Here is a 15645-nt window from a genome sequence, read left to right as displayed (position 1 = left end):
AGTCGCATCGTGCTCGGGCCTCCCCATTCCGGCACACATGTGGATGTGCAACAATTCGAACGCGGCTCAACAAAATGCAAACTTTACGCGAATTTACGCGTAAAACCAAGCGCGGCAATATCCTGAAGATCGTGCGGGAGCACTATCTGCGCGATGACATTGGTTGCGGTTCCGAGCTGTGCCGGGAGTGCTTCCAAAACGAGGTCTACCAGCTGACCGCGCAGCACGCGAATCAGAGCACCCTCTTCAAGTTCCCGCACTACCTCGTTTTGGATACGAATGTGGTTCTGGACCAGATCGATGTGCTGGAGGAGGATGTGCTGCGCAACGTAGTCGTCCTGACCACCGTGCTCAACGAGGTGAAGCACAAGAGCTCCTCCATTTACAAGCGGTTCAATGAGATCGTCCACGACCGCACCAGGAACTTCTATGTGTTCGTCAACGAGCACCACAAGTAGGTTGCTTAGGCTTTCAATGGGGGACTATGTTGTAATCATGTCTCTTCCAGGGACACCTATGCTGATCGCGAACCAGATGAGACCGCCAATGATCGCAATGATCGGGCCATTCGCCTGGCCACCAAGTGGTACGATGACCACCTGCAGGCCTCGCAATCCACTAAAGAGTTTGAGCGCAGTGGCAGAGCTGCTACGCGGGTTATCCTGCTCACAGATGATGCTGGAAATCGCGCCAAGGCCGAGGCAGAAGGTATTCTGGTGACCTCAGCCGCAGAGTACGTTAAATCTCTCGAGGATTTCCCACTTTTGATCGATAAGCTGTCGCACAAGACATTTGAGAACGAGAAGAAGGGTCTGCCCCAGTACCCGCCGCATCTCAGCATGAAGGAGCTGCTGGAAGGACTGCGTCAAAATAAGCTACTGCAGGGCGCTTTTCAGGCATCCAGGGAGAACTACTTGGAGGGCAGCGTCAGCGTAGAGAAATTCGAAAAGGGTGTAAGTTAAATTGATAAAATACCATCATTGACGTACGATTAACAACCTTTCCTTAACCTTTACCCGTTTAATAGATCCTCATCCAAGGACGAGAAGCCCTAAATCGGGCAGTGGATGGCGACCTGGTGGCCGTGGAGCTGTTGCCCGAGGCGGAGTGGTCGGCGCCCAGTGAAATTGTGCTGGAGGAGAAGAATGTCTATGCGGACGAAGTGCCCAGCGAGGAAAGGGCCGAGGATGAAAAGGACATGTTGAAGCAGGTGCGCGCCGCTGCCTCATCCGCAGAGCGCACGCCCACAGGGCGAATTGTCGGAATTGTGCGACGCAAGTGGCGCCAGTACTGTGGCATCCTGCAGCCCAGTTTAATTGAGGATACCACTCGGCACATCTTTGTGCCCGCCGACCGAAAGATTCCACGCATCCGCATCGAAACACGACAGGCGGCTAAACTGCAAAATCAGCGCATCATCGTGACGATTGACACATGGCCGCGGAACTCGCGCTACCCACATGGACACTTTGTGCGCTCCCTGGGTCCGCTGGGAGACATGGCCACCGAGAACGAGGTCATCCTGCTGGAGCACGACGTCCCACACTGCAAGTTCTCGGACGAAGTACTCAGCTTCTTGCCGCAAATGCCCTGGACAATTACCGAGGAGGACTACGCCAAGCGAGTGGATCTAAGGGATCTGTACATTTGCTCCGTGGATCCACCGGGCTGCACGGATATCGATGATGCTCTGCACTGCAGGGAACTGCCCAATGGCAACTTGGAAGTGGGCGTTCACATCGCTGACGTGAGTCACTTTATTCGGCCTGGAAACGCATTGGACAAGGAGGCAGCGGCCAGAGGAACCACCGTATACCTGGTGGGCAAACGAATCGATATGGTACCCGAGCTACTCAGCTCAAACCTCTGCTCACTGGTTGGCGGCGTGGAGCGATTTGCCTTCTCCTGCGTGTGGGAAGTGGACAACGAGGCAAATGTGTTAAGCAAACGCTTCCACAAGAGCGTTATCAAATCGAAGCGTGCCATGACCTACGAGGAAGCGCAGGTTATCATCGACGATGCCACGCAACAGAATGAAATAGCCAAGTCCCTGAGAAACCTCAACCGGTTGGCCAAAATACTGAAAAAGCGACGCATGGATAGTGGGTAAGTTTATTTTCAACAGCGGGCAATCAATAGCTAATGCAACTCGCAATTTACAGAGCTCTTGTTTTGGCCTCGCCCGAGATCCGCTTCCAGGTGGACAGCGAGACACACGAACCACTCGAGGTGGAGGTGAAGCAGATGCGCGAGACCAATTCCATGGTGGAGGAGTTCATGTTGCTGGCCAACATCACAGTGGCCGAGCATATTGCGACGGAGTTCTCCGAGTGCGCAGTTCTGCGTCGCCATCCTCGTCCGCCGCCCACCAATTTCGATCCGCTGGTAAAGGCAGCGCGCTACCAGGGCTTCCAGGTGGACATCGATTCGGGACTGGAGCTGTCGCATTCACTGGACAAGTGTGTCAAGGCGGACAATCCGTACTTTAACACAATGATCCGCATCCTCACCACACGCTGCATGATGCAGGCGGTGTACTTCATCAGCGGCAGTCTGCAGAAGGAGGAGTTCTTCCACTACGGTCTAGCTGCTCCCATCTACACGCACTTTACGTCGCCCATTCGTCGTTACTCCGACATCATGGTACATCGCCTGCTGGCCGCCTCCATTGGCGCGGATAGCACCTATGCCCAGCTGTTGGAGCGCAAGTCAAACGAGGAGCTGTGCCACAACCTTAACTACCGCCACAAAATGGCTCAGTATGCTGGTCGCGCATCGGTGGCCCTTAACACGCATCTCTTCTTCCGCGGCAAGGAGGAGGACGAGGAAGGGTGAGCCACAGGAACCAGGGGTACAAACATTCTTTTCATATATGTATTAACTATCCTTAGATATGTGCTATTTGTGCGCAAGAATGCTCTGCAAGTGCTAATTCCCAAGTATGGCCTGGAAGGCACCCTGTATCTGAAGTCGGACAAGGATGGCAAGGACGGTCTGGAGCGCACCAAGAGCGAGATTGTCTTCACCTTCAACGAAGAGGATTACACGCAGCGTTGCGGCGACGTGGTGTTCCACTCCTTTGACCCTGTCACGGTACGTCTAAGCCTGGATTCCAGCAATGTGCAGCACGAGAAGCTGATCTTCCGACTGGTCAAGCCGTACATCAAGGGCTTCAGCGTGGAAACGGCCACCGATGGGAGTGATGGCCAAGCGGTTGCGGCGCCACCTCCTTCCAAGAAGACCAAGAAGGATAAGAAAAAGAAATAGTTCTTTGCATTTATGATTAAGTGGAACCCCCGACTACGCTGAAGATGTGTAACTACAATCAATTCGTATAAATAAAATTTAAGGTTTTTAAATTTCGCTCCGTTTTGTTAACCCATTCCACCGTTCCGGCTCTTCCAATCTCGGAGCATTTCGAAAGCATACCTTTGATCGGGTGTTTCTGTAAGGCTTTGGTTTTCAACTTGCGTTCTACATTCTCCAGACCCATTGCAAAGTTTCGACTCCAGTGCGACGGTTGTGCTGAGCTCGTTCGATCTGTAAATTCAAAAAGAACATATATAATAAGTATATATATATAAACTTGTATTTAATATATATAAGAGCGGAAGTTATAGAAAATCACAATGGAACCCGGTCCTAGTGCAGTGAACTACGAAGACAGTAAGTCGAAAGAGGTTTCCAAATTCAAATGAAAGGCTATAAAGTTTATTCCATGAGTAATCGCGTGATTTTTGAAACGCATATTGAATACATCAGTTTAAAGAACGTACTTAAGAAATCAAAAAAGTGTTTGGAAAACTATTAAGGATTTTTGATTGTGCGCTGAACTAAATGAATTCGAAAGATTTTGAAATTTTCCAAAAACTATCAAAGTGAAGTCTTTTGGACCTTTTCAGTTGGATGGAGATAGGATTTCATGCACAAGAGTTCAAAGTGATAAATAAAGTGTTTTCAACCACTGCTCGCCAATTAAAATATTGAACTTTCGATGCGACTTTGAAGTGATTAATTAGAGTTTAGTTGTGCGCCCAAACTGTCGGCACTAAATATTAATGAATTCGATTAGCTTATTCAACACGAAGCCTTTTGGGGTCCAATATCCAGCGGCAATGACGTGTGGATTATGCTCGGCGTCTGGGTGAGCCGCACACCCATGTGGGGAGTACATGGTTGGCCAGGTTGGGTATATACGAGTAGCAATCAGTTGAGTGACCGCGACATTTGGATAATTTAAAATTCAATGTGCCTGGTGTAAGGTGGTCTTGAGTGGAAGGTTTGTAATTTAGTTTTGGTAGCCCAATTTAAAGCAGCGATTAACCCAATAGGGTAAACACTCAACCCCCGCCACATCTAATGGTCACCTGCTGCTCCGCCTTTCCCCGCAGGTGAAACTGTATGCGGCATGCCGGTGGCGGCGCACGATCCCCTCTACTTGAAGGCCTATCGCCAGAGTGTTCAGAATCCGGCTGCCTTTTGGGAGGAGCAGGCGCACCTGCTCGACTGGGATCGGCCATGGGAGAAGGTACTGGACAACAGCAATCCGCCGTTCACCAAGTGGTATGTGGGTGGCTACCTGAATGCCTGCTACAATTCCATTGATCGCCACATACTCGCCGGTCGCGGCTGCAATGTGGCCCTCATCCACGACAGCCCCTTGACGGGCACGGTGCGTCAGGTTACCTATCAGGAGCTGTATGACCAGATCGTGCTGCTGGCCGGCGGACTGGCCAAACTGGGCGTGGTCAAGGGTGATCGCGTCGTCATCTACATGCCCCTCATCCCGGAGACAATCATTGCTATGCTGGCAATTGTGCGCCTGGGTGCGATACACTCGGTGGTCTTTGGTGGCTTCGCTGCCCGGGAACTCTGCTCGCGCATCGAGCATGTGGAGCCAAAGCTAGTGATCGCCTCCAATGTGGGCGTGGAGCCGGGCAAGGTGGTGCCCTACCTGGACATCCTGCATTCAGCCATAAACATGTCGCGTTGGCGACCACCGCAGCGGAACATAATCTTCCGGCGGGACAATGTATCGCCAGATACCACCAATCTGGATCCTCTGACGGATGTGCTCTGGTCGGATGTCCTGAAGATGTCGGAGGGCGAGCGGCCCATTGCCTGTGTGCCCATTGAGGCCAACGATCCTCTGTACATCCTCTATACCTCCGGCACCACGGACAAGCCCAAGGGAGTACTGCGCACGATTGGAGGCCACCTGGTTGCCCTGGTGTACACGCTGAAAACTCTGTATGGCATCCAACCGGGCCACACCTGGTGGGCGGCATCAGATATGGGATGGGTGGTGGGTCACTCATACATCTGCTACGGTCCACTCTGCCTCGGTGCCACCAGTGTCATGTACGAGGGCAAACCGGACCGTACTCCCGATCCGGGTCAGTACTTTAGGTGAGTGTTAATGCTCCAAGTGGTTTCTTACACTCATGAATTGATCCATTTGCAGGATCATCGACCAATACCAGGTGCGCTCGATCTTCTCGGTGCCCACATCCTTCCGGGTCATCCGTCGTGCTGATCCGGACATCAGCTATGGACGGCAGTACTCCATGAAGTCGCTGCGCGCCATCTTCATTGCCGGCGAGCACTGTGACTACGAAACCAAGTCCTGGATCGAGAAGACCTTCAAGGTGCCCGTGCTCAATCACTGGTGGCAGACGGAGACGGGTTCCGCGGTGACCGCCACCTGTCTGGGCTTCCAGCAGAACCTCAGTCCGCCCACCTACTCCACGGGCTTGCCCCTCATGGGCTACGACGGTGAGTGATGCTCCAGATAGCTTGACTGGGTGAGGATTTAAGTCCTGGGACATCTCTCTTGCAGTCAAGATCCTGAAACCGGACGGCAGCGAGGCGCAGACCTCGGAGCTGGGCAGGATTGCTCTCAAGCTACCGCTGCCACCCGGAAACATGGCCACGCTCTACAAGAACGAAGAGCTCTTCCGCAAGCTCTACTTTCAAAAGTTTCCGGTGAGTCATCAAAAGAAATCCTCTCAAATATTAAGGATTTTTAGATGTATATTTTCATATCTAAAATCTATAATATACTTCATCTTAGGGCTACTACGATACCATGGATGCGGGCTACAAGGACGAACGTGGCTATATCTTCGTGACAGCTCGCGACGACGATGTGATCAATGTGGCCGGTCATCGTTTGTCCACCTCCAGCCTGGAAGACGCCGTGCTCCGGCATCCGGACGTGGTGGATGTGGCCGTTTTTGGAGTGCCCGAGGCCACCAAGGGACAGGTGCCACTGTGCCTGTACATACCGGTGGAGAACTGCAAGAAGACCGATGCCAAGCTGTCGACGGAGATCATCAAGCTGATCCGCGACGTGGTCGGGCCCATAGCCGCCTTCCGGCTGGTCACGTCCGTCAACAACCTGCCACGCACTCGTTCCGGCAAGACGATGCGCAAGGCGATGGCGGACTTTGCCCGCAACGAGCGTGTCATCCTGCCGGCGACCATCGATGATGCCAGTGTCTTCATCGAGATCCGAAGAGCTCTCAATCAGCTGGGCTATGCCATGTCGGCGCCGGAACCGATTGTGGCCAAGTTACTCGACTGAAAGGGGGGCGACCAGGACCCTCAACCCAATATCCTTAGCGTGTACGATACGATTCCCAAGAAGTTAATAAAATTTAAGCCAGTTTTGGCTGGGGTTTTTCCTCCGTTCATTTGCGTAGGCCGCAAAGTGGCGAAAATAATTTAAATGTTAATCGATGGGCTACATGGTGACCCATTCGCCCGTTTTCCACTTGCCACTTTTCCACTTTCCATTCTCCATTTTCCCTGCACTGACGCACTATTCGCGTACCACTGACACTCAATCAGTTTATTCAAATTTTGTGCAAATTTCGCGACACATTGTTGGGCCAGCAAAGTGTGGATTTTTTTTTCGAATAACCCACCACTCATTTGGCATTTCGCATATGGCACTGGTATTGCATTATTTGGCCAGGATGTGTCCACATCAAAGATGGACAGCAAATGGCAGCCAGCCATAACCCAATTAGTAAGCTCAACGCTGGTGGACAACATGGAGCACATTATCCCTTAGTAATCAAATCCTATTCTATCTTATTACATTAGAAACATACATTTTGCGTGGGTATTTCTAGAGGCAAAACCATAAACTGTAGTATAGCATTAAAGTTCCTTTAGTAAAAACAGAAATATCTTGGAAATAAATGAAATATTTCATAAGCCACATGATTATGTACTTAGTTTTAAATCTAATAAAGCGTACTTATGCATTTTCTCTCTTTTGTTTTATATTTATGTACTAGTGTTTTATTTTTTATATTTTTATAAGACACTCGTCACTATAGTGCTATAGTTTTTATGAGCAATATTCATTCCTCTCACTTCATTAGTCACGCTGACTATTACAAAAGGGTAAGCAAATTAGATTTCCTTCTTGCATAATTCGAATTTTCCCAGTTTATATGTGCATCAAAGTCATCCCACTCCAAGAAGCTCATCCTGACGTCACAGTCGAAATTTCTATCAAGGAACTTGGCAGGCGAAACACGCACAAATTCAAATTAATTGCAACGCTTCGCCTGCAAATCCCAGTCTCATAAACCGAAGATTACTCTGCTTACGCATCCATGGAGCAGAATGCAGTGGCCAGTAGGACAATGGCTTTAAAGTTGCGGCTTAAAGCAGATCCGTGGTTTGGACGGGACAATGTTCGATGGTGGCCATAAATGATTATAACTACCCATAAATAGGTGATGGTTGCCGGCCACTGATCATAAAGCCAACAACTTTTACAACATAATTAAGAGCTGATAAAGTTATATAATAGATAAACACATTGGGGCGAACTCGGTGGGTTCCCATTTTCATTCCCACCTCGGCTGCTGCTACCGTCGAAAGTTTGCCAAGTGCACACATCGTGCTTTGGTCGGTGTCGGTGGCGTATGAGTGATGTTTGAGCACGCCCACCAAGTATCCAGCAAGGAGCGCAACATGTGGTCCCCCGTCCCCCATTTTGCCCGTATATTCTCGTCAGCCAATCAGAGGCCACGGCGCCATCTGCGCTCGTCCTCGGCGGAAGTAAATAAAAGCGGATGTCCTGGCTGGACAGGACATCATTCGAGTGCTTGCGTTCAACAAGTCCAGCAAACAGAGCAGCAGCTGAACTACCAAGTTTGTCCATTAACTTCTTCGTGGAAACACCGATACCTCAAAGCCCTCATCAGGTGGGTACTTGTGTCTTCAATTGTGCCGAGTGTTAGACTCTTTAGAGGAATACCAACTGAATGCATAGAAAGTGAATCCTTGAGGTTTCACTTTAAAAGTGTGATTAAACAAATCTAAAAAGTGTTTATCTTATTGAAAGATGTTGGAACTATTTTGAGGATTTATGAGCTTAAACTTAAATAATAACTTAACTAGTGTTCAGTGAATATCATCTTCTTCTTTTAATATAGTAGGTCACTTAAAAACGATTACAATATTTGATGGGGTAATAAGATTGAAAGAAAGGTGGAATTGTGCTTATATAAAACTATTTAAAAACACTTCAAAAATCTAAGATGGATGAAGTGGTAAATATTCACTTTCTATATTATGAGGAATGTTTCTATGCAATGGCATATTTAATCTAGCATTCGAAGAACATAATAGTTTTGATCAGCAGTGGGAGACATTGCCACTAAATCGCAATAGATGGTGTCTTGTAAGCAAACAGACATGGCAATTGATTTGCATGCATATGTGCACCTTGATTGAGCCCTAAACAAGCATCAGTAGTTTGGATCCCTGGAACGTGCCCTATGTGCAGCTCCCGATTGGCACCACCACCTCCTCCTCACTCCCGACTTCCGGTGTTGGTTTTCTAAGCTAAACAGATGTGGGGACAACACGTTCGCACAGGTGTTTGCATGCCGCCTGCAACACGGGGCGTATGAGTGCTGCCTCCACTGCCATCCTTTCATCATTCCATCGTAATCATTAGCCAGAGGCGTTGACGCAGAACAAATTGCTGTTGCCTTTGCCTCCGCCTTTTCCAGCTAATAGAAACAAATTGTCTGTCGCGTAAACGTATTAGGGTAGCATTAAGTCGCCTGCTTGGATGCGATTTAAAATGGATACTCTGCCGCGAGCCAGAAAGCTCCAAGTACAACTCCATTTATGCATAATACTTTGCCAGGGCAACGCCAGCATCGCCATCATCGCCATCATCAGCGAGTGGCAATCAGGCACGTAGCATTAAGATCATTACACTTAATCAAAATCAGCGGGCTTGGATGGGGCATGCAGCATGTAGCATGGAGCTAATTCGCCCTCCAGCGAGGATGTCCTTGCTGCGCAACCTTTGCTGCCGTTAATCAAATAAGCGCGACACCAGCTTCCGATGTCAATCATAATGCCTCATAACCCACTTGCAGCATGTCCTTCGCTCAGTTCTTTGTCGCCTGCTGCCTGGCCATCGTCCTCCTGGCCGTGTCCAACACACGGGCCGCTGTCCAGGGTCCACCACTGTGCCAGTCCGGCATCGTCGAGGAGATGCCCCCGCACATCCGGAAGGTGTGCCAGGCTTTGGAGAACTCCGATCAACTCACATCGGCCCTCAAGTCCTACATCAACAACGAGGCATCCGGTGAGTTTATCAGTGCCTGACTTTCACAATACCTTTAGATTACTTGACTTTTATGTCTACTGCAGCTTTGGTGGCCAACTCTGATGACCTGTTGAAGAACTACAACAAGCGAACGGATGTCGATCACGTCTTCCTGCGCTTCGGCAAACGTCGTTAAGGACATTCATGCAAAGGACATTAGCGAACACCAGTTGATTGCGACTTGAGACAACGACACTGGACCCTGACCACAAGCGGCGGAATTGTTTCTGTTCACACAAAATGCACAACACTATTTTCGACGTCTTCAGCATAATTATGTAAACGTAATCAATGGAAACTCAGAACTATACTCAATTGGAAGCTCTCTAGTTCATTAAATGTATCCAATGTCCAATGTTTCTATACAACAAACAAAAATCGAATACATATTTGTACATACTCAAAGACCCTCGAAATGTGCTGGAAGTTAAACCCTTGGTTTTGATTTAATTTGTACTGCTTTATTTGCTGAGTGTTATAAAAACTAAGAATACGTATTTCAAAGATGTTTAAATATCTCACACATATTTCCCTAGCATGAAGCACTATTATTAAATAACCAACAAATGTTTTCAAATCCAAACACTAATTTCCGTTGTGTACTTTAATAAAGACAAACTTTTCCTCTCAATTGAATGCATAGCAAAATGCAATTGAAATGGTTTACATTTAATAGGAAATTTGGGCTGCTCCTTGTAGTAACAACATGGCGATGATTTTGGTAAGTTAGATAATAAATAACAATACATGAACAATATATCTCATTAGTTTATAGTAACTCACCATATAATAAACAATAAAAAGTTTCAAAAATTTGTTTACATTTTCATTTATTGCGTTTGGAGGTTTCTTATACTTTAAATCACTCTAATAAAACAAATGTTTCTCAATGAATTGATTTGAATTATTGACGTTATTGCATTTTGTTGTATGTCATTTCAGTAAACTTTGAAAAATATTTCCGAATTTTATTCGTATCCTTGCAATAAATTTTCGTATGAAATGGTAAATGGGTTCCATAGTACGCAGATACTTTCGCTCCATTGGGTTTTTTGATTTTCAATATTTTGCTTTTGCTGAAAAAGTTAAAAGTTACCATTTAATTGCATGTTTTTATTAAGTTATTTTGCCATTCTTAAAGGTTTTATTAAATTAAAGAAAAATTAAACAAATAACAGAATATTGTAAATCAAATGGACAGAAAAACGTGAAATAATGCAGTTATTTGGTTTCTATGCATATTCATAAAATCTCTAAGCTTGCAAATTAAAAATTATATGCCTTTTAAAAATGATTCTCTTTGTCTGATCTCATTACATATCGCTTTATGCTTTATGGTAGATTTTCTGATATTTTGTAATGTTTTTCATTTGTATTCCATTTTTATTGGATAATGTGACTTGGTTTTAGGTCCTTTTTCTTGTGGCAAAATTTGTTTTTAGATCTTTGGTAATAAATGTTTGTTTATAAATATTTATTAGGAAATTCAAAAAAAGTCTTTCAGGCATTTCATTGTCATCTAGATTCGATTCTATATAAATTTGTTGTATAAATAGATTGATTTTATATTTAGTTTCTTTTGGATCTATAGAGATTGTATCTTGTTGAAGTATCATTCAGTCTTTTTAATCAATTTTCATTTGCATAATATCTTGTTTAGTCTTTTTAAGACTGTAGTTAAGGTATTTGATTCGGCTTAACAATAACAAATAAAATCATTGTATACATAAACGAAAATATATAAATAACATAAAAGTGCAACATGTAAAATAAAATATTTTGTATATATTCATAATCTCTTTGATTTCATTGTATTCGTGATGTTTGCTTTGAGATTACCACCCTCGACATATCCATTTAGTTCGTTTCCTTCAGATTTGATAAGCGTATATCGCTTTAATTTTGTTAATTTTGATTTCTCATTCCTGTAAAAAAATCTAAATGCTACAATTTATATGGTAAATGCGGCAATAGGGCCGCATTTGCTTGTATGAAGAACTCAACAGCTATTTTGCTAAATTTTTCTTCTGTAACAATAATAAAGTTACCTCCAGTTATTCAAAAATTACTTTATAATGTAATTAAGTACTTCGACTAACAACAAGGCGATTAGATTGTGTAAAAATTGCTTGTAATAATCAGATTAAATAAATATTATTTGCTTGCTGAGATCATCATATGCTAAAAGTTTTTGTATATATATTTTTTGGCTTTAACCTTAACTTACCAAAATATGTTTTAATATTTGCATTTTGTACTTTCAGTGCTTTCAGTTTGTAAATTTAGATATTTATCTAATTGAATGGTTATGGTACGTGTAAACTCAATCATAGTAAACATTATTTTCGCGACACTATCTTAATAATTTGATTGACTGATGTCCTTGAAATTTCATAACGCATTCGTAATATTGGATTTTTGTTTCGTTTTTATCCTGAGTTTTGTTGATCAGGTATTCTTGGCACTTTGATAATCGCTTGGCGATTAATTGTTCTTTGCATTTTGTTGTAATCGTTTCGTAAATACTTAATACTTTGTTATTTCATTCATTTGCCTCTCAGTTTTCATGACTTGTATGCTTGCAGTGCAGCTTCGGTTCGTGAATATATTCAGTCTTACGTTTGTTTTTCACATTTTTCACTTATTATTCGTCTTTCGATTGATTGTTTTGCTTAATAATTTGCAGTTTTACTGATTGATTTCTTTTAAACAAAATATTTTAAATAATAATATGTACGCTTAAATAAGTTTAATGCATTAAACACATTTTTGAACATTATTTTATTGACTTTGATTATGGTTATGGTTTCTGCATCTTTTTCTAATATACTTTGTGTATTTTGTTACTTGATTTTTTTTTCATCTTAATTTTAAGGAGTTACATAATTACGAGCTTTTGTTGCTTAAATTGTTGCTATAAGAGGTTTTTGTAAAACAAAAAAAGTAATAAGTCACGCTTTTGTCACGTTTTCGTCATTCATAAAGAAAAAACACAATCTTGCAAAATCATAAACGCTTTCAGATGCATGTGGGATTGTAAATAACTGTGTCAAGAGTCGTTTGCAGTTTTCAGCTTAATAACTAAAATATACATTGCATTCATTTGTATACAATTTTACATGATTCACAAAATGTTTTAATTTAGTTTAGTTCATTCAGAAGATCATGTACGTGCGTACTCGTATTTTTTCCGTCATATAAAAAATATGATTGTAGCATACTTTGGTCACAGGTGACTTGTAATTGTAAATGGAACTAAGGAGGAGCACATTTAATTTTTCTTAGGCTGGAGCTCAGTGCGGGCTAGCTCCGTTTGTCTATTAAGAGAACATTAAACAACAGGCAAGGCGGATATTTTCGATATATCTGTTCAGGATTCATAGGGAGACGAAACGAAAACAAAGGGGAAAATTAATTTGGGGTAGGGGTTTATGTAGAAAGACGTCGAAACACTAGTGTTGCTTAAATGCTAAGAAAAAGAGAACTGTTATCCTAACAACTAAAATTGTATGTTTTGAGTGACCGTATGTGTGTGTGTTGCGTATTATGTATTGCAAGTTAATTAATGCATTCAACATAAATTCCCTTCCTGTTACTCGATATTTTTCTGCCCTAATCCCTTCTTATTTGGTTTCTTGGCCTATCGAAGCACGCGCAGCGTTCTGATCTCTAGTGTGCCGTCAGGGGTGGGAGTGGGAAGCTGTATATTATTTTTAGTAGTAGGCGGCTGCGTTTGAATAGTTCTGCGAGTAGGCCTGCGAATCTGTAAGAAGACACCGATGACGGATGATGCAATTGGAGGGCACGAAAAAATCTTACCATAACCCGCGTAGGCACGCTCATCATAGCCAGTGCTCTGCGCTCCGTGCTGGCTGTAGTCCGCTTGTCCGGTCGCATTGTAGTCCACTGCAGTCGAGCCGTACTGTTGGCTGTAGTCCTGGCTGTACGACTGGTACCGCGTGTCCTGCGGAGCAGCATAGCCCGTCGAGCTGCTGCGAAGCACAAAGAAACATTAGCACTTGATCGACCCAATCGAAGGCAGGAAAAGTAGAGAGATAGAGGTCGAGATTAGGTAACCCACTTGTAGTTTTGATACTGGCTCTGATCGTATTCGGTGCTGTGATGGGCGCCGTAGCTGCTGCTCGCCGGAGCACTTGTCTGCGATGTGTGAGCCGCATAGCTGCTGCTGCTGCCCTGGCCATAGCCATTGTATCCCTGCTGGGTGGTCTGGGTGCTGTAGCCGCTCTGCGCGTAGGGATCCACTTGCTGGGTCTGGTCGTGAGTCTGATAGCTGTGATGACTGTATAAAGAATAGCATCAGAAGTTGTTAAATAATTTTTGCAGATTTAGAAATTTGGTAATATTTTTGGCTGATTAATTTATATGGATTATATTATTTTTAAAAATTAGATGCCCTCACCTTTGTTGTGGCGCATGATGACTTGGCGGCGAGCCATAAGAGGACTGCGAAGACATGCCGCCGCCCCCTCCACCACCCATATGCTGCTGGGTGGAATGGTACTTGGGCGTCATGGGCCGCTGGCCGTAGGGACCGCCCTCGTAGCGACCGCGTTTGGGACCAGGACCACCGGGAGCGCCGCGTTTGAGAGCTGGTACCGGTGCAAGTTGTGTATTGGGATTATGTGCCTGATGGTGATGCAAGGGTGGCCGACTCATACCTTGATTGTAGCCGCCCCTGCCCCGAGGAGCTCCGCGCCTGGGCATCGAACCGTGCTCGCTGCCCGGACCGCCGCCCATGGAATTGCCGTGATGGCTGTGGGAGCCACCGTACATACTGCCGCCTCCACTGCCGTTCATGTGCGAATTGTAGCCGCCGCCACCACGTCCACGTCCGCTGAAGGGACCACCGCGTCCACGTCCACGGCCCAGATAGGGAGGAGGTCCCCCGCCGTTGCTGCCACCAGGAGCGGAACTGCCGCCATGTGAGTTGCTCGAAGATGGGACGACTGCTGATGTCTGGCCGTCGGTGACCTCATCACCGTCTGCCTCAACCGCTGGCTGCTCTCCACTGATCGCCGAAGTGGGCACTGGTGATACCGTCTTGTTGTTCTCGGCACCTGTGTGTTGTTTGGGAGCTAAATTGGATTGGATTGGATTTACAAGGTGTGGTAGGGAGTCAAGGGTTTGTCTGCGGCAACTTACGCTGCGAATACAATGGCGGGCGACCGCCCCGCATGCCCATGGGAGCGCCACCACGCGGCTGATAGCCACCGCCGCGTCCCTGATAGCCCATACCGCCTCGGGAACCACGCATTCCCCTTGGAGGACCCGACATCATGCCCTGCATGGGCGGTCCTCCGCCCATTCCGCTGCCGCCGCCTCCGCGCATGCCACCCATAAAGTGTCCACGACCGCCACGACCACGTCCGCGATCGAAGCCACCGCGCATTGGGGCTCCACCACCCCGTCCGCGGAAACCGCCGCCACGTGGGCCGCCCATCGATGGCGAGGACACTGAGGCTCCTTCCATGCTCCTCGCTGGCTGTTCTCGCACACTAGATCACACGCACTAGCACTTGCACTGGAATACCTCGCACTTGGACGCGGAGTTTAAGACTGCTGAAGCCGGAGGAAGAAGAAGCAGCGATAGGATGCCGGAGACTGGCGATTCAGGGGACTATTGCTGGCGACGGGGAATCGTTTCTGTTAATGATAACTGGTCACTTGGTCACTTGGCGCACTTTTAACTGTAGCTTATCCTAAATAACTTAGTTTTCTAAACATAATTCGGTGTCCGAAGCGCGTTGGTTTTCGTTGAGTGAAAAAATATGGCGGCGACTATTGATTTTTGTTGCAGGGCTGCCCACTCGCCTCTTTTTCCGCCAGTGTTGTCATCCTTGGTCGAAGATCTAGCTATAAAACATAAAATTTTTAGAGTTTCATTTACAAAATAAGTAAAATTTTAAATAGTATTAAAATTATAAAACGTGTATACAAATAGAGGCAGTTATTATTTCAGGTGCACATTTAAG

General features: G+C 45.8%; 4 protein-coding genes across 10 annotated transcripts; 3 read left to right on the top strand and 1 right to left on the bottom strand.

Moving 5' to 3' along the window:
- The first annotated feature begins 6 nt into the window (after nucleotides 1-6).
- On the top strand, nucleotides 7-3359 carry LOC6538736 (exosome complex exonuclease RRP44). The gene is made up of 5 exons (XM_002099215.4): nucleotides 7-454; nucleotides 509-953; nucleotides 1028-2106; nucleotides 2163-2831; nucleotides 2892-3359. Exons 1-5 carry the CDS (start codon nucleotides 75-77, stop codon nucleotides 3265-3267), a joined length of 2949 nt encoding a protein of 982 aa, XP_002099251.1. The 5' UTR covers nucleotides 7-74; the 3' UTR covers nucleotides 3268-3359.
- A 136-nt stretch (nucleotides 3360-3495) lies between these two features.
- LOC6538735 (acyl-CoA synthetase short-chain family member 3, mitochondrial) lies at nucleotides 3496-7279 on the top strand. Its single transcript, XM_002099214.4, has 5 exons — nucleotides 3496-3666; nucleotides 4392-5409; nucleotides 5465-5775; nucleotides 5840-5985; nucleotides 6074-7279. Exons 1-5 carry the CDS (start codon nucleotides 3630-3632, stop codon nucleotides 6584-6586), a joined length of 2025 nt encoding a protein of 674 aa, XP_002099250.1. The 5' UTR covers nucleotides 3496-3629; the 3' UTR covers nucleotides 6587-7279.
- A 796-nt stretch (nucleotides 7280-8075) lies between these two features.
- LOC6538734 (dromyosuppressin) lies at nucleotides 8076-10305 on the top strand. The gene is made up of 3 exons (XM_002099213.4): nucleotides 8076-8228; nucleotides 9420-9631; nucleotides 9697-10305. The coding sequence occupies exons 2-3, from the start codon at nucleotides 9421-9423 to the stop codon at nucleotides 9786-9788; spliced, it is 303 nt and encodes a 100-aa protein (XP_002099249.1). The 5' UTR covers nucleotides 8076-8228; nucleotide 9420; the 3' UTR covers nucleotides 9789-10305.
- Nucleotides 10306-12418: 2113 nt separating this feature from the next.
- LOC6538733 (glycine-rich cell wall structural protein 1) lies at nucleotides 12419-15464 on the bottom strand. 7 transcript variants are annotated; one of them, XM_015193509.3, is made up of 6 exons: nucleotides 14816-15463; nucleotides 14332-14730; nucleotides 14073-14262; nucleotides 13734-13952; nucleotides 13472-13641; nucleotides 12419-13415 (listed from the first exon to the last, which is right to left on the bottom strand). In XM_015193509.3, the coding sequence occupies exons 1-6, from the start codon at nucleotides 15141-15143 to the stop codon at nucleotides 13366-13368; spliced, it is 1356 nt and encodes a 451-aa protein (XP_015048995.1). In that variant the 5' UTR covers nucleotides 15144-15463; the 3' UTR covers nucleotides 12419-13365. The 7 variants fall into 7 exon arrangements, with proteins under 7 accessions (XP_015048995.1, XP_002099248.1, XP_015048994.1 ...); XM_002099212.4 differs by having other exon boundaries at nucleotides 14332-14748; nucleotides 14816-15462; XM_015193508.3 differs by having other exon boundaries at nucleotides 13472-13644; nucleotides 14332-14748; nucleotides 14816-15461.
- Nucleotides 15465-15645: the final 181 nt, after the last annotated feature.

The sequence above is a fragment of the Drosophila yakuba genome, chromosome 3R (genome assembly GCF_016746365.2).
Source record: "Drosophila yakuba strain Tai18E2 chromosome 3R, Prin_Dyak_Tai18E2_2.1, whole genome shotgun sequence".
Lineage (NCBI taxonomy): Eukaryota > Metazoa > Arthropoda > Insecta > Diptera > Drosophilidae > Drosophila > Drosophila yakuba.
This window is presented reverse-complemented; position numbering and strand designations above follow the sequence as displayed.